At 44.8% G+C, this 22,659-nt stretch overlaps 1 protein-coding gene across 1 annotated transcript in view; it reads right to left on the bottom strand.

Annotated features, from left to right (window-relative positions):
* The window catches only part of RASA3 (RAS p21 protein activator 3), a 615,753-nt gene extending 598,289 nt beyond the window's left edge, over positions 1 to 17,464 (bottom strand). The window contains exon 1 of the mRNA XM_030201492.1: positions 17,257 to 17,464. Coding sequence (XP_030057352.1) covers positions 17,257 to 17,458 — 202 coding nt within the window. The 5' untranslated portion in view covers positions 17,459 to 17,464. The remainder of the gene's footprint in view (positions 1 to 17,256) is intronic.
* Positions 17,465 to 22,659: the final 5,195 nt, after the last annotated feature.

Genomic DNA, 22,659 nt, shown 5'->3' with positions numbered 1-22,659 from the left:
ACATAGTTTCGCATTGAGCGCGGAAGCGAAAACATCCGTTATCGGAAGCACCCAGCGATCTACCACTGTTTGAAATGGTACCTCGCTGAGAGCCCACTCTCCGGGACCCAGAGCATTCCTACTGAGAACATTCTCTGTGCCCACTATGTGAGCTGCTGATACAGCAACCAGATGTAATTCCACCCAATTCATGAGCTGCGCCGTTTCCTGCTCCAACTGACAACTCCTCGTCCCTCCTTGCTGATTGATATAGGCTACTGCTGTGGTGCTGTCTGATATGATGTGAACTGATTCGCCTGACAGCAGGTGATGAAGCAACTGGAGAGCCAACCGAATCACTCTGCTTTCCAAGATGTTGACCGAACAAGTCGTCTCCAGCTGAGACCAAACATCTTCAGCATACTGCCCCTCACAGTGAGCTCCCCAGCCCTTGAGACTGGCATCTGTTGTGACTACTATCCATCGCGGCGGATCTAGAGGCATTCTCTTCGAAAGATTGGTCATCCAAAGCCACCAGCAAAGACTGCCCCTCACCTGCACTTGGAGGGGCAATTTCCTCTGCAGAGAATCCCTCTGCAGTGACCACCTTGAAAGCAGAGACTGCAACTTGAGGATGCAGGCTGGGGGGAAGAAGAACCCAACCCTGAGTGTCGAAGCACACCCCTAGATACTTCGACTGGGACGGCTGCAGATGACTTTTCTGCAAATTGACTACCCAACCTAGGGACTGCGAGAAGCTGACCACTCGGTTTGTGACTTGTACACTCTCCAGATACAACTTTGCTCTGATCAGCCAATCACCAAGGTAAGAATGAACTAGGATTCTCTCTATTCCAAGGGCCACCACCAATACCACCATAACTTTGGTAAACATATGAGGGCTGTCACCAGGCCAAAGGGAAGCATCTGAAACTGATAATGCTTTCCCAACACTGCAAAGAGCAGAAAATGTTGATATGCAGTCAGAAAAGGAATGTGCAGATAGGCCTCTGTCAGATGTATCAAAGTCAAAAACTCTCCAGCCCGAACTGCCACAATGACCGACCAAAGAGTCTTCATACGAAAAGAGGACACTCTTGAGAGCACAATTGACCACTTTGAGATCTAGGAACGGTCTGAAAGAACCCTCTTTCTTTGGTACAACAAAGTAAATGGAATACTGACCCTGCCTGAGCTCTGAAGAGGGAAACTGGACAAATTGCCTGAAGGTCAAGAAGCCTTAGCATAGTTTCCATGACCACTATCACCTTGAGGCGAGAACGGCAGGGAGACTGCAAGGTGATGTCTGGGAGAGGACGTACAAATTCTAAGGTGTTCCCTTCTCGAATAATCTCTAGAACCCACTGATCGGAGGTAATCTGGGCCCACCTCTAATAAAAGCACAGTAAGCAAGCTCCCACGGGAATCAGAGACTGGGCCTGAAAACCCTCAGCAAATCATACAAAGCATCCGCCAAAAAGGCCGAACCCATCTCTATCTTAGCCACTTCGGCATCTATAGCAGACAGATCATGTGAAGATCTATCCAGGACCTTCTCAGACCAAGCTCTAGCTACCAAGGAACCACAAACAGCTGCCTGTACTGCCAAAGCAGAGACATCAAAGCTACTCGTTAACAAAGACTCTATAAGGCGATCCTGAACATCCTTAAGGGCCATGCCACCATCTACAGGAACCGTATTCCTTTTAGTAACTGCAGAGACTACAGCATCCACCACTGGCGGCCTCAGAAGAATTTGTCCAAGTCCGGAACTGGATAAAGACGAATCACAGACTTAGCAAGATGAAAAGATGAATCTGGCACATCCCACTGCGTATGAATAATGTCCCTAATATTCTGGTGCATAAGAAAGGTCCTACCTAGCCTTCAAATGCCCTTCACAAGGAGGTCAACCTTCCGTCTCTCTATAGTAGGGGACTCCTGTTCCTCAAAATGCAAAGTAGCTGAAACCAACAAAATTAGCTCCTGAAAATCCTTCTTGTGGAATATTCTCACCACTGAAGGGTCCTCCCCCGGGAGAAGGGCCTCAGCTCCTGAATCTACCTGATTAAAATCTTCAGTAAGCTGTCCTTCACTGAAAAATTCTGGCTCATCAAGGGTCTGGATCAGAGGCCAAGTTACTCCTCCAGATCCCAGGACTATCTAGGTCTTTTAGCAGAGACCAACTGACCATCCACAGGACTTTTGAAAGGAGCTTCAGGAGGGTTAGATTTTTGAAGAACAAAGGCCTTATACATCTGCAGGGCAAATTCTGGAGGAAACCCCTCTTTTAATCCTGCTGGCAAAAAAGGAAGACTCCTCACAGGCTGCAACACTGGAAAAACCGGCAAAACAGGCTGGCTTGCCGACACAGACGGACGGGACAAGATGGCGACATTTCCCACCAAAACTGGAGCCGACTGCTTGTCTCTAGAAACACCCGAATCGGAACCCCCCGATGCCAGCACTGACGACAGTGAAGCAGCCGCATCTGCCTCCAGCAAAATTTCTAAAGCGGTGCAATACTTGCAGCAACCGATCGTTCCCAGACCCCGCCGCTGACAGCGAAGCTTCTCTGCCATGACGCTGGAGGAACCGGCGTGGCTTTTTTTTTTTTTTTTTTAAAGACTGCTGCCCCCCCCCCCCCCCCCCCCGAAATCAGCAAAGAGAAGAGGTGGCTAGCCGCTACCAAATGAGTAAAGGGAGCTGCTTTGCTCGCTTGCACCACAGAAACAGCTGATCGGTCTGATTCTTTTTTTTATTTTTTTAGCGGCTGCTATTCCCTGCCTATACTGCTCTTCTCCCGAAGAAACTGAGGCATCCAATTAAGAGCAGTGCATCACCCTGATGCTAGGGAGGACATGGGGTGGAGGGACCCGCCCACCCGAGTGCAACACCCCCAGGCTGCTAGAGACCCCCACGGGCCTCAGCCTCTTAACAACAGGCAAATATCCCGAACAGAGCAAACACTCTGCTAATCCTAAAGCCTTAGCTGTACAGAAAGAAAAAAAAGAGAAATAGAAATAAACAGAAAGGAATGCGACTGAAGGGCTCACAATCTTCCAACTGCTAGAGACTGAGAATACTGAATCTGTCTCTAGCTGGCAAGGGCTCTTATTGGCTCTCCCTAGAGTCAGCGTTCTCAGTCTCCACCTGCTGGAAGGCGTGCACAACCCATCAATCACATTCTGGGCTGGACTGGAGGGACGCTAAGGAAATTAACTCGTTATTCAATTAAATTACATGAACAAATTAAGCATGTGCTCAAATTTGCACACAAGTTTTGGCAACTTTTATAGAATTAGGAGGATAGAGGCAAAATTTCTGCACCTATATGTAGAGGAGTGTGGTAGCCATGTTAGTCCACTCTTAAGGTTATCAATAGAAATCAAACAAAATAAAACATGGAAAAGAAAATAAGATGATACCTTTTTTATTGGACATAACTTAATACATTTCTTGATTAGCTTTCGAAGGTCGCCCTTCTTCCTCAGATCGGAAATAAGCAAATGTGCTAGCTGACAGTGTATATAAGTGAAAACATTCAAGCATTACTATGACAGTCTGACAGGGTGGGAGGATGGGGGTGGGTAGGAGGTATGCATGGGGACATCAAAGCATATCATTGATATTCTAACAGGATGGGTGTGGATAGGTAAGGGGAGGGTGATCAACAGAGACATACAGCTTTATGGTTTATAATGGGCTAGGAACCCCAGATCCTTGTTAAGTCCTTTCTGTTGGGTGTTAAACTATTCGATCATTCTGACTTCAAAGGTCTTACGTTCTTGTATGGTTTTAAAGTTACCTTTCAGGATTCTCACTGTGAAGTCACTGGTACAGTGTCCTGGTCCTGTAAAATGTTGACCAACAGGCGTGGGAACCCTACTGGCACCAGTATTGTTCATGTGATGTCTATGTAAATTGAATCTTGTCTTAAGCATCTGGCCTGTTTCTCCAATATAGCATCCTTCGTTACATTTTTTACACTGAATGATATATACCACATTGGAAGATGAGCAAGTGAAAGATCCCTTTATGTTGAATATCTTTCCTTTGTGGATGACTTTGGGGTCCTGTGAAATATTTTGGCATAGTTTGCAACTGGATAAATTACAGGTAAGTGTGCCCTTCTGTTCCTTTTCAGTCTGTGATGGAAGTTTACTTCTGATTAGCTTGTGTTTTAAGTTGGGTGGCTGTCGGAAGGCCAGTACTGCACCTATATGTAAAATCTATAAGAACTTGGGGTCATGCCCCAGAACCCCCTCACTCCACTCCTTTTGAACTAGCTATAGCACTACAGGGCAATTCCATAACTGGACACCTCCAATAGGCAGGAGCTGATTTTATAATGGAACCTAGGCATCAGGGAACCCAACATTTAGACACCCGCACCAACACCTTCCAAAAGCATGGGCACCTAAATGGAGCAAGAACATAGTAAACAACCGCAGATAAAGACCTATATGGTCCATCTTGTCTGCCCAATAAGGTGGCCAGAGTTGCACCTGCTCTTTATGCTCTGTTTAAAGTGTGAAGATCATTTAAGCTTTGCTTTGATTCCATCCTCTTACTACATAAGGACCCTCTGAATCTATCCCACATTTTTTTTTTTAATTCAGTCACTGTTTTTGTCCCCTACCACCTCCACTGGAAGGGTAGTCCAGGAAATATCTTTTCATGGAGAAAGTGGTGGATGCTTGAAGTCGCTCCGAAGTCCACTACTTTGTAATCTCAATTCATGTTTTCTAGTTCTACCATATCCCCGTCTCTAAAAAAGATTTGTTTGTATATTTATATTTAAATGTCTGTATCATTTATCTCCTCTGTCCCTCCTTTCCTCTAGGCTATACATAATCAGGTCTTCAAGTCTGTTCTCATACATCTTTTGGCGCATTCCCCAAATCATTCCTCTGAACCACTTCAAGTCTTTTTATGTCCTTGGCGAGATATGGCCTTTAAGACTGAACACAATACTCCAAGTGGGGTCTTACAAACAACACGTACAGGGGTATTAACACTTGTTCTGCTGGTTATGCCTCTCTCTATGCAACCTAGCACCCTTCTGGCTTTGGCCACATCTTATCACACTATCACCCCAAGGTCCCTCTCTTGGTCTGTGCATATCAGCCTCTCATCCCCCATCACATAGGGATCCTTTGGATTCCACACCCCAAGTCTACCACTCTGCACTTCTTCTCATTAAATTTTAATTGCCAAACATTAGACCATTCTTCTAATTTTTGTAGATCACTACTCATGTTGTCTACTCCCTCTATGATGTCCATTCTGTTGCAAATCGTATCGTCCACAAAAGGCAAACTTTTCCTTCAAATCCTTTGGCAATATCACTCAAAAATATACTGAATAAAATCAAACCCAATACCGATCCCTGAGGCACTCCACTACTCACGTTTCTTCCCTCTGAGAGGATTCCATTTACCAACAACAACTGCTGGGACATGTGTAACTTACAGTATTCTGTAAGTCACACGCATTAGTGGGAGTCCTACCTATGCTCTGCTCATGTATATGCTTCCCTTGCGAATGCGTGCTGTGCAAGATAGTCATGTATTTACAGAATAGCACTAATGCGTGTATATGTCTGTATGCTGTTTAAGTGAGAACATATGCATATATATGCAGTATTTGAAATATTTACTTGTGCAATGGGAGTGTAAATATTAGCGCCCAGTTGATAAAATTGCCCTTTATGGGGTAAATTCAAGAAAGGGTGCCTAGAGTTATACTTTGAATGGGCTGTGTCGGCATTGCCGTGTGGCTTTGTAAACAGGGGAGGGGGGGGGGTAAGTGTGAGTTGTATAACGGCAATTATGCAGGTAACTGTCATTATAAAATACTAGTGTAAGTGTCCATTTACACACGTAACTTTAGTGCAAGCACTTATGCCAGTTCAATGGCTAAGTGTGGGTGCCTAACTGATGTCACTAAGCGCATACATGATAGCACTATAACCTGCATGCACTCATTCTGGGCATGCCCCTGACCCTCTTATGTCCATATCCCCTAGAAGTTGAATGCAAAACCTGAATACCAACTAAGAGCAACTGTGTGCATAACTGCTAATTAGCACCAATTGGAGCCATTTATGGCCTATTCTTGCTCATTAACACCAATCAGCTCCTCATTATTAAACTTAAGAACACAACTGACCTTATTTTATAATTTGTGTGCACTAATTTGCATGCTAAGGATAAATATATAATTTAAAGGTATATTGTATATGCCCCCCCCCCCCCACCCCACAGATATGGAAAAAACAATTAAAAGCTATTATACGTTTAAAGCATGGTGAAAAACACCTAACTGCTGATTGAATACTGGCCTCTATGTTACCAAGCAGAGGACTACCTCTCTTGCTCTTTAAGCTAGTCTAAATCAAGTATCATGTTTCCCTTCGTCTCGAAACCACTGACTCAAGTGAAAAAATATCAGAAGAGCCTGCTTCCTCAACCTTGCAATTATATAGAAAGTACTTCACTGTAGTTAAATTAGAAGTGATTTTGCTCAACACAAGCTTTCAAATACACTATGCTCATGAGAAAGTAGTTTCAGAGAGACTGAAAAAGTTCAAAATGAGCTGAACTTGCCATTTGTGAGAACGGGAGCTATCCTCATCTTCAAGGAGCGCTAAATATCATGTACTGCACAGATAATTCAGGATTTAGTGTTTTATTGTTTTTGAAAAGACGTTTAAGCAGTGCAGCCTGTAGAATGGAACTGTAGTAAAGTGAGACAGGAAATCTGTAGCTTCTAAGAATAGAATCAGTGTAATAACGTTGTTTGTTTATCAGTTCCTGTTGTAAGAGTCAGAGTAAACTAATCTTACTAATCTTCACCATTCACAAGAAGAATTTCTTAATTGAGTGAGGTAATAAAGCGGAAGTACTAGCCAGACTCTTCAAAATATGAGCCTACCTGTTCTATTTACTTGTCTTGTTTCTAGGTTTCCTTATTGTGGGCTGAATTTGTATTTTTCTATCCTTTTGGAAATTGTTAAACATATATTTCAATAATGCAAATAGAAACTGAAAATAAACCCCCCAAAAATATAAGACAATTTTAATCTGAAATCACTCTACACGCTGATGAGGAAGTAAAGAAGAAACTATAAAGTTAAATATTTTTAAATGGGGAAAAAATGGATCCATCCTGAACCACCATCTCGCTTCAATGGTGTAGTCAGATTCACAAGCTATTGCAGATGGAGAAACTACTTCTGAAAGACGGCGTTCAGCTAAGCATAAATATCTCAAAATATAGACACCTTATTTGGACACTCTGACTATACATGTCCGCTCTGCCTTCTTAAATAATTTGGATTTATAAAATGTTCTCCTCACCTTGGGATACTATTTGATTTTTGTTTTGTACATTGGAGGGAGGTTTGAGGGTTTTAGGCCCTATTGAGGGCCATTTATATTACTGACTATATCTGTATTTTTATATTATTGCCAGATATTGTTGCGGTCCCATTCTGTAATGTTCACATTTGCTACTCCTCATAACATAATTAAATATATTTAAACTAAAAGGGGAAACAAAGATTGAGGCAAGTCAAATGCCTTGTCCTCTAATATGGATATATGCATCATTACAGCTATCACTGGGGAAGGGACTAAGGAACAAAGTTTTGCCCTCGGAGCGAGTGCTAACAGTGGGGCGGGGGGTGGAGGGGTTTCTGTATGGGGAAAGGGGTTCTTATACTAGGTGATATTTATCTTGTACTGTGTATTGATTATATCATTGCTTGTTATTGTCACCAATAAAAATCATTTGAAATTAAAATAAAAGGGGGAAAAAGGAAATTCTCACTTTATCTCCCACCCCATTCTGTCCTGAAAATTAAAAAAAAATTGAAGGAAAATTTTTACTTTCTCTCCAAAATAAAGGGTCCTTTTACTAAGCTGCAGTAAAAGGGGGCCTGTACTAGCATCAGCGCGTGTTTTTGACACGTGCTGAGGCCCCGTTTTACCACAGCGGGTAAAAGGCTGGCCATTTTGGGGGAAAAAGAAATGGCTATGCAGTAAGTGACCCACATGATGCGCAGCCATTTGGGGGGGGGGGGGGGACTTACTGCCACCCACTGAGGTGGTGGTAAGGGCTCCTGCGCTAACCTGCTGGTAACCAAGCACTGGCACTACAAAAATAGAAAATATTTTTGTGGTGTAAGAAATGGTACACTCTGGTGATAGGAACTACCGCCGGGCTCCTGTGGTAGTTCTGGGATGCCGCGTGCCAACCCTTTAGTAAAAGGGCCTCTAAGTTTCTTTCTAGTTTTGCGGGGCTCAGAAATGCAGAAGTAACACTCTAAAACTGAACCAAACACTTATAAACAAACCTTTAAAAAAAAGGGGGCAAAGCTTGGGAAGAACTAATCTTTGCTTTTATTCAAAAATGACATTATACTATTTCAGATAAATTTATGCTACCTCAGGTTTCCTGACACTGCACTCCCTTAAAGGCATCTCTTTTTATCCATAATCTATCCTTTTACTAAGCTGCGCAAAAAAATGGCCTTAGCACGCCCTTACACAGGTCTTTCGCACACACTAAGGCCATTTTTGTGCAGCCAGAAAATGGCCAATTTTCCCACTAATGTTGCCATTAGCGCACAGCCATTAACACAATTAGCGTAGGAGCATTTACCAACACCTATTCTGTAGCTAGTTAAGGGCTCATATGCTAATCCTTCGCTAATGAGTTAGCACGCAGTAATGTAGATGTGCTGATTAGCACAGAAACACCCACACTCTGGGGACACAGCCCCTCTGAGGGAAAATAAAGGTTATTTTTTTAGCATATGGTTTGAGCTCACACATTGCCAAATTAATGTGGAATGCCTCAGCGTGTCCTGCGGCAGCAGTAGGCATAAGCTAGTGCTTACTGAAGCTTAGTAAAAGGAGCACTAGGGCTTTAATAATAACCCCCAAACCTTAAAAATACTTATTTGGGGAGGGGGAGTTTCAACAGGTATCCATGCCAGTCTCCCCTTTAAAACTGCACAGGCGCATTTTCATGCCACTTTTGGCATCCTAGATGCTCTCCCTCCCTCCCTCCTGGCAACATCCAGGCAATTTTCTTTTTTCCGATGCGTCCCAGCTCAATCCCAAAATATTTGCATGTTTGCAGATTACGCCAAAACTGCAGCCGCACAAAACTAGCGGGTCATTCCATGCCAAGTGGTCTAAACCTTCCCACCATCATGTCTTTGTTCAAATTTTATCTGTTGCGCGAGTCAGGTGTTAAATGAAGTTTCTGAATGGTTGTCTGTCCATGAGCGTGCGACATTTGCCAAAATGCCATTTTGGGGGTCTAATAAAATCCAAACACATTTATAAGAATGGCTAAAAAATTCAAATCCTGTACAGTTTTTGATGCTAATTCCGATGAAATACATTTTAACATTATGGATGCAAAATCCAGTCAAACAAGTTGACTCAAAGTGTGCATCAAAACTGGTCGCGACTCATCGGAACATATTTGGACCAATATTCAGACCGCAACAACTTCCATGCAAACAAAGATATGGACTTGAAATTTTGAACAAGCATTATGCTTGTGCTGGACATAATACTGCCAGATTTGCAACTAACCAGCATCTATAACCGTCCTTCAGGATCTCTTCAAAGTTGGCACTGTCAGCTCAAATGGTAAAATGTACCAAAGTTCAAAGCCAATTATTAAAAAAGAGTCTGCCTGGATCAGCTTGTGAACAGTATCATCTGAAAGAGAAAATTGTGTTCCACAACACTGATATGTTTTGTTTTGCAATGCAACAGATACAATTTGAACAAAATTGGAGAACATGATGGTGGGAACTTTTTTTAATTTTAGACCACTTGGCATGGAATGGCCCTAGCCCTTCCCGGGCACATCAACAGCACTAGCACCGTAAAACAAGAAAATCTTTTTCCACTGGGCCCTGGGCTCTTTAAACTCCAGGCTTTAACTGGGAGCATTTGGCCTCTTTCCCTCTAAATACGCCTGCACGTGCAATGATGTCACGTAGAGGTCAACCAAATTTCAGCCTTGGTTTTGGCACCAAAAACAACCCGAAATCTGGGTTTTGGTTTTAGCCACCACCGCAAGTCCATCCCCCAAGCCAACCTTCCTCCCCAACAGAAAACCCATGGGAGGTAGCAGCCGCCATTTTGAAATTCGAAATGGCATGAGCAGGAGCTCCTGCCCATGCTGGTTCCAATCCCAAAATGGCAGCCGCAACTCCTGCAGCAGTCTTGCAAGGCTGCCACGGGAAGATGTGGCTGCCATTTTTACAACACAGCCAGTGGGGGAAGGAGCACCTCGAATAAGTTGGAAGATCCGAGACAACATGGTTTTACCAAAGGTAAATCGTGCCAAACGAATCTCAATGAATTCTTTGACTGGGTGACCGGAGAATTGAATCATGGACATGATATAGACGTAATCTACTTAGATTTCAGCAAAGCTTTTGACACGGTTCCCCACAGCAGGCTCTTAAATAAACTTGACAGGCTGAAGATAGGACCCGACGTGGTGAACTGGATTAGGAACTGGTTGACGGACAGACGCCAGCGGTTGGTGGTTAATGAAATTCGCTCGGATGATGGAAAGGTGAGCAGTGGAGTGCCTCAGGGATCGGTGCTGGGGCTGATTCAGTTCAATATATTTGTGAGTGACATTGCCAAAGGGTTAGAAGGTAAAGTTTGCATTTTTGAGGATGATACTAAGATTTGTAACAGAGTGGACACCCGGGAGGGAGTTGAAAACATGAAAAAGGATCTGCAGAAGCTAGAAGAATGGACTAAGGTTTGGCAATTAAAATTCAATGCGAAGAAATGCAAAGTGATGCACTTAGGGAGTAGAAATCCATGGGAGATGTGTTAGGTGGTAAGAGTCTGATATGTACAGACTGGGAGACGGATCTTGGGGTGATAGTATCTGAGGATCTGAAGGCGACGAAACAGTGTGACAAGGCGGTGGCCGTAGCTAGAAGGTTGTTAGGCTGTACAGAGAGAGGTGTGACCAGCAGAAGAAAGGAGGTGTTGATGCCCCCGTATAAGTCGTTGGTGAGGCCCCACCTGGAGTATTGTGTTCAGTTTTGGAGGCCGTATCTTGCTAAGGATGTAAAAAGAATTGAAGCGGTGCAAAGAAAAGCTACAAAAATGGTACGGGATTTGCGTTGCAAGACGTATGAGGAGAGACTTGCTGACCTGAACATGTATACCCTGGAGGAAAGGAGTAACAGGGGTGATATGATACAGACGATCAAATATTTGAAAGGTATTAATCCGCAAACGAACCTTTTCCGTAGATGGGAAGGCGGTAGAAGACATGAAATGAGATTGAAGAGGGGCAGACTCAAGAAAAATGTCAGGAAGTATTTTTTCATGGAGAGAGTGGTGGCTACTTGGAATGCCCTCCCACGGGAGGTGGTGGAGATGAAAAAGGTAACGGAGTTCAAAAATGTGTGGGATAAACATAAAGGAATCCTGTTCAGAAGGAATGGATCCTCAGGAGCTTAGCAAATATTGGGTGGCAGAGCCGGTGGTGGGAGGCGGGGCTAGTGGTTGGGAGGCGGGCTACTGCTGGGCAGACTTCTACGGTCTGTGCCCTGAAAATGGCAGATGCAAATCAAGGTCAGGTATACACATAAAGTAGCACATATGAGTTTATCTTGTTGGGCAGACTGGATGGACCATACAGGTCTTTCTCTGCTGTCATCTACTATGTTACTATGACATGCTCCTGCCCCAAAGAGGCCACTAGACCACCAAGGCATTTAGAAGACAGGCCCGGGGAAGAGCCATAGGTAGGGGATGGGAGGTATGAGAGGTGGGCAGCCAGGTTCTCTGTCAGGGAGAGGCTGGCTCAAGGAGATGGCGTTGCGGACAGTGGCAGGAGCACAGTTTCAGTTTTGGATGGTCTCTAACATCACAACATACGCGTATACTTGGTATTGCCTCAAAGTAGGCCCCAGAGCTCCAACAATGCCGGAGCATAGAGAAAATGGAAAACTGGCCATTTTATAGCTGCAGTAAAAATAGCCTTAGCGCGCAGGAAAAACCCATGCAAAAGTGCATACTAAGGCCACTTTCTACTGCACTTCAGTAAAAGGAGGCCTAAATTAGGAGCTCAGCTTTTCTTTGGTGCAGGGGGGGCGGAATATTGGGTTCTTCAGGTTTAGGTGATCAAGGTCAATGCATTCTATGCTGAGCACATCAATCTATGCAAGTCTGTTTTACGTGATGTAATGCAAAGAAAGATTTCAGCACCCTGCTAAGAAAGTACCCAACTTCCACTATCTGCCCCAGTGGTTTAGCACAGTAGAGTTCTCCTTCGATTACTGTTACAAGGGAACCTCAATGTTCTGAACTGTTTCCAAACTCAGATGAAAAAGACAGCTTGAAACGTTGCCTGTGCTATGTCTAAGAAACTATCCTGAATGATCAGGACTGCAAAAGCTGTGTGTGTGAAAGTGTCCTTTCCAACAGGAATAATAATAATAAGAGTCTCTAGAAAACAATTCCATCCAAATAGTTTGGAAGACTGTGGTGTTTGTGTCCTATTTTACTTTTAAAAAATAAGATAAAGGGGCCCTTTTACTAAAAGACAGCCTGTGCTATGGGTTTCCCCGTGCGCTGAGGCCACTTTTAGAGTGGCTGTAAAATGGCCACATCTCCACTTTTCCTATTAATGGCCAGGCGCTAGTTTCCCAATTAGCGTGTGAGCCCTTACCAACACCTATTTAGTAGGTAGAAAGGGCTCATGCACTAACTATGAGCTAATCGGTTGGCGTATAGCAATATAGCTGTGCTATTAACGCTGGGCACACCTACTCTCTGCCCCCAAACATGCTGGGGAAGCACATGCAGATGCCAGAACTACCGCAGGACACCTGAGCATGCCCTGTGGCAGTGCATTTTGGTGCATGGGAAGCATGTGTTAGTGCTTATCACCACTTAGTAAAAGAACCCCAGAGAGTTTGATTTATTAAGGACTTTTTCCACCATCAAAAATAAACTGGGTAAAACTATAGCTTGTAAACCTCAATGCAATACTAAAATAGTGCATCATGTTTTCTACTTATCAAAAGCTTAACGGTTTTAAAACTGTTTAATATACAATTTGTACTATCTGGAATAAGAAAAGTTTCTCTTCTTATTTCATTCCAACTACAACAAAGCATATGCCTTTACATAATTTACTTTGGCTACAAATCAGGAACAAGAGAACAGTACTAGAATGATTTAGATCAAAAACACTACGTAAACTAGAGATAAGTACCTACTGAAGCAAAACTTAAGGGACACGAAATTAGAGGGTGGCAGGCATTAAACATGGATATTCAATGCTAGACCTTATCTGGCAACCAGCACTGAATATCAGGATTTATTTTGGCCACTAAAAAGTTAACCGGCTATGCCAATATTCAGCGCTAACCAGTTAACTTTTTAGCAGTCCTTAAAGGCTTACCATTTAAGCAGCCTCTTTTGACAGCTCAACATAGCTGGTTTGGCAATAAACGGCTGTCGCACAATAACTTGTTATCTCCTGCTGAATATCTGCGGTTGGGGAGGGGGAAGAGCACTTGATATACCATCTTTCTGTGGTTACAATCAAAACGGCTTACATATTACATACAGGTACTTATTTTGTACCTGGAGCAATGGAGGGTTAAGTGACTTGCCCAGAGTCACAAGGAGCTGCAGTGGGAACTGAACCCAGTTCCACAGGATCAAAGTCCGCTGCACTAACCACTAGGCTACTCCTCCACAGGCTTCAGTGCTATTTAACCAGCCAGGGGCCATTGCTGGCTGGTTAAATAGTTTTGAATTTCATGGGGACTGTATCCACTTTTAAAATCACTCATATACAGACAGTTCAAACAGAAACCTACTAAAATAGATCAAACATTTTCCAATTACCATTAACAATTAGTCTGAGTGGCCTTATATTTCATATACAATGTGCGGGAATTCTTAATTTTTTTTATCATCATCTACATTTTCGTTTCATCCAGTTGCTCCAAAACCCTAAATCCCCAGTTTGTGACATCATAACCTACTACTGTGTACACACGCTTGTGACACAGGAAGCAAAACAGGATGCTTGCTGAAACTGCAGCAGAAAGAAATCAGAGACTAGGCCCTACTTCCCCACATGTGTTCCCATTATTGAAGAAAAACAGAAGACACACACACACACAGGGAAAATGCTGAAATGTACTTCCTACCTGTATGGTGGCTCTTTAAATTCATTACATGATTGAATGAGTACAAGATTCAAAACCTATGCTAATTACATGATATGAAACTTTAAAGTCACTGTAAACAGAAGATGCTAATTAAAAGGAAACAAACTACACCATCCTAAAAGGATCCTTCCCAAGCCAAACAGCCCACTTATTAAACCACTGTAGTAATCCTTGTAATTGTTGACACAACCATTGCAGTTAAAAATAAACTTTTTACAGTGTAATATTTCAAAAATGTACATACTAATAAATACTCTGTCAAAAAATAACCACAGGAGAAATTTACAGTCATTTTGCTCTAAATCGTGTTCAAACTCCCTGCAAAATCTGAAAGCGAGAGGAAATTGTAAATGAAACTTCAAATGCACAAGTCAATCAGTCAAACTAATTATCTTTCCACAAAGCACTTTTGTGACATAGAGGGGCATTTTCGATATGACATCTAAGTCCGACTTTGGATGTTTTGCAAAAAACATCCAAAATCTGAATAGGAAAGGTCATTTTCAAAAAAGAAAAAGGTTTTTTTTTTCCAAAACTACTGTTTTGAACAAGTTTTTGTGATTTGGATGTTTTGTTTTTTGGTCCATTAAAAAAAAAAGTCCAAGTGCAAAACGCCCAAAATGAAGCCATTAGGATGTAAAATGAGCTAGCATTTTTAGCTGTCTGGTCCCCCTGACATCCCAGGAAAGCAACAGGGCACCCTAGAGGGCACTGCAGTGGATTTCATAAAATGCTCCCAGGTACACATCTCATTATTACTCCCTTACCTTGTCTGCTGAGCTCCCCCAAAACCCACTACCCCCAACTGTACACCACCATAGCCCTTATGGGTGAAGGGGACATCTAAATGTGGGTACAGTGGGTTTCTGGTGGGCTCACAGTCTCCTCCACAAGTGTAACAGGTAGGGAGAGGTAGGAGCCTGGATCCACCTGTCTGCAGTGCACTACACCACCACTAGACTACTCCTGGTACCTGCGAGCTATTCTAATGGACCCAAGTATAACATCTGAGGCTGGCATACAGGCTGGCAAGTAATGTTTTTACTCACATTTTTGGGGGGTGGGAGGGTGTCTGTGATCACGGGGGGGGGGTGTAAGGGGAGGTCATCCCAGATTCTCCCCAGGGGTCATCTGGTCATTTAGGGCACCTTTTGTGCCTTATTCGTTTATAAAAACAGGTCTAGCTCAAAACGTCTTAGTTTTAGTCCTGGACAGTTTTGTTTTGTTCCATTATGGCTGAAAAAGTCCAAGTGTTAGGAACACCCAGACCCTGACCTTGAACCCCCCCCCCCCCCTTGAACTTGAATGCACTTCTGATGGACTTTTGAAAAACTGGTTTGGCCGTTTTTGTAAGAAAAACGCCCAAATGCAGATTTACGCCACTTTTTGGACATTTTTCTCTTTTGAAAATGAGCTCCACAGTGGATTAAAGTGATAGCCTACAATTCCAATGATATGTAAGACCTACATCATAATCTTGAGTTTTAGTCCAGCCAGGCCTGTGTCAAAAAAATAAAACAACAAATCCATATGCACACTCCTAATTGTATTAATTATTGTTCCTTCAAGAGAAAGGCCTTACTGTAACTCAACAATCAGACACCACAACATGCTTCCTGAAATGAATTTTAATATTTGTTCCTGAGGCTGCTTTTTATGTTAGTTTGCAATTTCTTACCACAATCTCATTTTCAAAGTAATAGGCAAAACTGCACATTTAAATTATAAATCGTTATATTTAAATAACTTTGTAAAAACTATTTGGTATGGCATCTTATTAGTTATTGTCAGCTATAATGTCATAAATGATGTGACAAAATGCATGAACCAATCTGATACGTTCTATGTGAGGTACTTCAGCAGGCTCTAAATATAGCTGCTCTTTGCAGGCTTTGGAGGGCAAGAACACAAGAAACCGTTAAAAAAAAAAAGACCAGTCTAAACATCTTATCTACATTTTAGTTCTATGGGAGGTCGAGGGAATTACCATCTATCTTATAAAATCCTGAAACATACAGTACAGCTTATGTATGTTTCTCTTACAAAATTTAAGACATTGCAATTACACCCATCCACAGAGTACCTTGTAAGCTAAACTCAACCCTTCTCTCTTGTTTTAAGCACACGATTGCATGACATTCTCTCCACAATCAAAACTAATCATATAACGACAGTTGCATTATAACATTTCTGAGCCCAGGACAGCTTTCCAATTAACTCTTTCACGGTTAAAATCGCTCATTTTGTTTTTCGCCCAATTTTGCAGAATATGAAAAAAGTGCCGCTGTATCCTAATTAAGTAGAGTCAATTGAGACTTTTTTTTTTCAAAATCTTTACTTGTGAAAACCCGGCTCAAGAACTAACTAGCATGTTTCTGCTCCTCTACACTGTAGTGGGAAGGTCTACAGTAGCCTAAGATTCGTGATCAGTTGGCAGAGTAAGGATGGGACATGTGGACTGCTCTTTGGCATGGGATAGTAGTATGGGGTTGGAGTTGGACAAAAAGTCTTGGATCACAGAGATGGGGTGCTTGACAGAACGCCTTTGGGCACTGGGGTAACAGTAGAATGATGGAGGTGGGAGGGAAGATAGTTTGCAAATATGCCTAAAGCACGGGGCAGAAGGATGACAGGATGCTTTATAAAGAACCCACAGCCCAGGAGCATATGTAAAGGAGGCGACCTGACATCCCTTGGACTCTCTCCTCCAGTTCAGAATCCAAAAGGCAAGTCCCATCCGACTCCAGCTCTCTAGTCCTGACACGCCACCCCAGGTTCTTCTTCGCTTTGCATCTCTCCATGGCTCATCTACAGAAGCCCTACGCAGCTCAGCCTCTCACAACTCCTCAACGTTGCGTCCTGGCCAAGAGTTAGCTAAGCCACACCGGTCCCCGTGTGCCCCAAGGATCCAACTCTGCTCCTCCAACCCCATCACCTCCAGCTCCGGCTCTGCAGAGCGCGCGCGCCAACTTTGCCTTCCAGCTGCCGTCCCGCTGCACTTCGGCGACCCGCCTTACCTATTTTAATCCTGACGCTCTGGAATACCCGTAGCCCCTCGTCCTCCACCGCCATGCTGCTGCTGCTACAAGCGCCCAAGAGCTCCCGTCCGTTAACCTGTCCGCCTAAGTCCTGGGCACATGCGTGGCCGGCAAGCGCTGCCACCGACGGGGGTACCGCGAGGCGCACTATGCGCCCACCGCCCGGCCGCCTGCTTCTCATCCTGCCCGCGAGCGCCAGGGCGAGCCCAACCGCGGCAGGGCCCCGCCCCTTTGCCCCAGTCATTGGCTGGCAGCGTTCGGGACGCGTCGAACCCAACCGTCCCATTGGCGCGAGCGAACGGGGACCTAAAAGAGTCAAAGGGAGCGGGACGGGAGGAGTGGAAACTGACAGAGCTTGAATGTGTTGTGACTGGGAGAGAGGGTAGTTTGTGTTCGGAGGATGAGAGCTAGCTGTTGCAGCCTCCAGCAACCCGGGCCAAGAAGAGGGGGTATGAGCGTCAGGATTAAAGTGGGTAAAGCGGGTTCGCCGAAGTATTCCTGTCCGGATGTCTCTCCGCGATTCCCCAAATCATCTTCCGTGTTGCTTGAGAAAATCTTGCCAAGAAGAAAGCGCACAAAAGTTGCTGCTACGTGTAGAAGTGCTGAAAAAATCCAAGTGTAGTAAGCTGTTACCAGCTCGGTGGGTGCTTGAACACCCCCAATACTGAGCAATCTCTTTGTTTTCAGCTGGGTAATTTCCATTAAGTTTAGCAAATCATTTTGAAAAGTTGGTTCCTATGTTGTGGGCTACAGTCCCTACTTGGTCTTTTGAGTATATGGATGGTACATAAGTAATGCCACACTGGGAAAAGACCAAGGGTCCATCGAGCCCAGCATCCTGTCCACGACAGCGGCCAATCCAGGCCAAGGGCACCTGGCAAGCTTCCCAAACGTACAAACATTCTATACATGTTATTCCTGGAATTGTGGATTTTTCCCAAGTCCATTTAGTAGCAGTTTATGGACTTGTCCTTTAGGAAACCGTCTAACCCCCTTTTAAACTCTGCCAAGCTAACCGCCTTCACCACGTTCTCCGACAACGAATTCCAGAGTTTAATTACATGTTGGGTGAAGAAACATTTTCTCCGATTTGTTTTAAATTTACTAGTTTCATCGCCCCCTAGTCCTAGTATTTTTGAAAAGCGTGAACAGACGCTTCACATCCACCTGTTCCACTCCACTCATTATTTTATATGCCTCTATCATGTCTCCCCTCAGCCGTCTCTTGTCCAAGCTGAAAAGCCCTAGCCTCCTTAGTCTTTCTTCATAGGGAAGTCGTCCCATCCCCGCTATCATTTTAGTCGCCCTTCGCTGCACCTTTTCCAATTCCACTATATCTTTCTTGAGATGCGGCGACCAGAATTGAACACAATATTCAAGTTGCGGTCACACCATGGAGCGATATAACGGCATTATGACATCCTCACACCAGTCTTAGCAGTTGTGGGGCCCTGTGCAGACCAGTTTGGTGGGGCCACCTGCCCCCACCTAGCCCTACCCCTTGTTGACAAGATTTTTTAAACATTTCTTTTATTTCAAATAAAGATAAAACAAGCAAATTTGTACAGAAAAACTAACAAATAAGCACAATGCTATCATAGAAAACCTATGGGTTTAAAAAGCAAAACCATGTGAATGTAAGGACTGGATAAATAAATGAACTTGGTGACAAATAGTGTGCTGAACTGGACATGTTGGCACATTTAGACTGACTCTGGACAGTTCTGCACAAAAGAAACCCTTCCCTCACTATTCAATACCTTCTCTGTGAAATAGTAGTAATAAAAAAAAGGCAAGTGCATTTTTATAATATAGCACTGCATTCCACAAAGCAAAAGGAGCACGTTTCCACATGCCATCTTTTTCTTTTGATGTAGGTACAGGAAAAAAAGATGTTAAATGCTCCCAGGTCTCAACCTAATTAATGATTTTTCTAAACTGTACTTATAAATAGTAAGTCTGATTGTTAAGCACCTAATACTCATAATGTCTGTTTTGGTGGCCCTTTACTTGGTGAAAACATCAAAATAGAATGAGTCCCTATAAACCAGCCCCTCCAAATGACACAATGATTACGATTTAGAACTAATTCGAAGAAACCAATACTTCCTCTGTGTACATCCGTACGCTACACAACCGGCATCTTTGAAAATAAGTGAGGTCCAATAAAAATGCTACTAACAAGAACGACAGCGTGGATAGAGCAGCTCATATATTTGCTTGCTTTGTTTGAGTAAGGGGATAAAGGGGTGCGCGGAGGAAAAGGAAAGGGAGACCAACCTCATGGGCTTTAGCAGCCATCTCAATCTAACCACCTACAACTCTCTCCTACCTGCTCCTTTAGTTCTGGCTCGCAGCACCGCTGCCTTCTTCAATTTTCCAGGCCGCCAGCAGCGTCAGTGAGGTAAGCACACTGCCTTTGGTGGCCTAGAAGCTCTCTCTCTGTTGCAGCATTCTGCCTATGCAAAACAGGAAATTGTAGCAAAGAGAAAGCTTTCGGGCCACCAAAGGCAGTGTGTTTACCTCACCCACACTGCAGGTGGCCCAGAGTGAACAAGGCAGCACTGCAGGGAGCCGAAAGGGAGTAGGAGAGAGCTGACTAAAGTAGTTAGATTGAGAACAGGAGACAGCAATGACGGCTGAAGTAGGGAGCAGGAGGGACATGCTAAGGCTGCCACAGGGCCCCTGGGAGTGCGAGGCCCTGTGCGACCGCCCCTGCCACCCCACTCCCGGTGCGTGAACCAGAGAGCAGCGTTCAGGAGTTGTCAAATGTGCATGCGGCTTAGTGCTCGGAGCCCAGCACCACCGGAGTCAGCTGAGAGGTCCCGTGGCTGGTGAAACCACTGCAGTCTCAAAAACTGTTTTGGCAGGAATGTCAGGCTGCACTGTGCACCAGACCTTTGATGTCCCGGCGGAGTAGTGTTCAGGTGTGCAGCACTCTGTGGTGGGGTCAGCTGAGGCGTTGTGGGAGTTTACAGAGGCTGGTGACCTAGTCTCTGTCTTGTTTTCCCCCCGAGTTTGTGCTTTTAATGCACTAAGCTTTCTTTTTAAAGCGGTCAGGGGTAACTCATGTTTCTTCAGGGCTCCTGCCATCCCAGGGGCCCCTGACGGTACCACAGCCACTTTTACTGAAGTGGCCGTGTCTGGAGGCATTGCAGGATGCGGATGAAGCCTCCGTGATGTCAGAGGCAGAGGACCCACATTTTTCAGGGAGGTCCGTGCTAGTGGCCTCCAATTTACTAGAAGAAGGGGAGCTGCTGCCTCCTGAGGAAGGGGACGACCCCACTGCGGCACGCCTATATTGGAAAGAGGAGCTGCTGGCTCTCATTGTCCGGGCGCTCGAGGTTCTCAGCATTTCTTCCCCAGATTCCACGTCCGGGCCACAGTCTACCCCTTCAAATACCAAGCAACCTCCAAAAACGTTTCTTATCCATGAGGCCATGAAAGTCCTTATTTCTGCCCAGTGGGATTCGCCGGATGCTGGTCTGCGAGTAGTGCGGGCTATGGCTGGCCTCTACAGCTGCCGTTGGAGGAGTTAGAGACCTTGCGGTTGCTCACAGTGGACTCGATCATGGCGGTAACCAAAAAGACCACCTTACCTGTGGAAGGTATCACAGCACTTAAGGACCCTCAGAACCATAAGTTGGAATCATCTCTGAAGATGTCCTTCGAGGTGGCAGCATTTTGTCTTCAGGCATCAGTGTGTGGTTCTTACATTGCCCGAGCTTCTCTCTTGGGTCCAGAAGATGTTCTTGGTGGAAGACCTAATGGAGTCTCTGCCAGTCCTAGAGTCTGGTATGGCTTATCTGGCTGACCTGCTTTATGATCTTATTTGGGCCTTGCCAAGAAGATGGCATTGGCAGTGACAACTTGCTGCTGAGTTTGGCTCCATCAGTGGGCAGCGGATGTGGCCTTGAAGTCTTGCTTAGCTCGATTACTTTTTCGGGGTAGAGGACATGACGAAGAGTAAGGCCCTTGGTGATTCTAAAAGTCAGCAGCTACAGTGGCTTTTTGCTCCGGTCCTCCCTGCTCCCGTTTCAGAGAAGCATAAGTAATACCAGCCAGGGCATTTAGGAGCATTTCAGAGACCTCGTTTTTAGCAGAAGGTGCAGTCCTTTCGAGGAGAGAACCATACCACCTCCTCCTGCTCGCACAGGCAGCCCACAGTGAGGAATTCACAATGATGGGGTCCTGATGCATACCCCAGTCGTTGGTGGATGGCTGTCATTTTCTGGGGAGAGTGGGCCAGGATTACTTCAGACAAATGGATGTTGGAGGTTATCTAAGACAGCTACAAGCTCAAGTTCGCTCGCACCCTGCCGGACTTCCTGGAATTACCATGCAAGACCACTGCCAAAGTAATGGCGGTTCGGGAGACTCTTACAGAATTGCTCTATTTGGGGGCTGTTTGTCCCGTGGCATCATCGGAGTTCGGTCTCAGCTGCTACTCCATCTACTTTAGGGTACCCATGAAGGGCGGGTCTCACAGGCCTATGCTCGACCTCAAGTACGTGAACAAGACTTTACGGGTGTGACACTTTCACATGGAAACCCTACATTCCATCATTGCGGCAGTTCAACCAGGAGAGTTCTTGACCTCTCTCGATCTGAAAGAGGCCTACTTGCACAGTCTCATTTGGCCTTCTCACCAGCATTTTCTCCGCTTCACAGTGTTTGGACAGTATTATCAGTTCCAGGCATTGCCCTTCGATTTCTCCACGGCACCCAGAACCTTCTCCAAGATGGTCACAGCATTTCTCCGAAGGAATGCATTCAAGTTCATACCTACTTGGACGATTGACTAATTCGGGCACCGTCTTTTATTCGGAAAGTGTCCAAGTGGTGTTGAAAGTGTCCAAGTGATGGGGAGGATAGCCAGCCTCTTGCAGTCACTTGGTTGGGTGATCAATTTCCCAAAAAGCCGCTTGACATCTTTGCAATTTCTGGAGTACGTGGGGGTGATCTTCAGTGCTCAGGAGGGGATGGTGTCTCTCCCATCGAATCACAGATTGTGTCTGCAAAGCCAATTACAGGGCATTATGCGGATGTCGGCTTCCCGGGCATGGGACTATGTTCAAGTGCTGAGCTCAATGGCGGCCATGTTGGATGTTGTACCATGGGCCGGGAGCCACATGCGACCTCTTCAGTTGTCTGTACTCCACTGTTGGTCTCCTCTTCGGAGGACTACCTAATTCGACTTCCCTGGTCAACGCCGATCCTGTTGGCCGTGCAGTGGTGGCTAGCTCCAACGAATTTGCAGAAGGGATTTCCCCTAGGGACATCATCATCGTGATGGGCTAGGGCACGCATTGCCTTGGGCAGACGGCTCAGTGCACTTGGTCCAAATTGGAAGCCTCCAAGTCCATCAACCAGCTAGAACTA

This window comes from Microcaecilia unicolor, chromosome 4 (genome assembly GCF_901765095.1).
Source record: "Microcaecilia unicolor chromosome 4, aMicUni1.1, whole genome shotgun sequence".
Lineage (NCBI taxonomy): Eukaryota > Metazoa > Chordata > Amphibia > Gymnophiona > Siphonopidae > Microcaecilia > Microcaecilia unicolor.
Note: the sequence above shows the minus strand (reverse complement) of the source record. Positions and strands in the feature narration are given on the sequence as shown.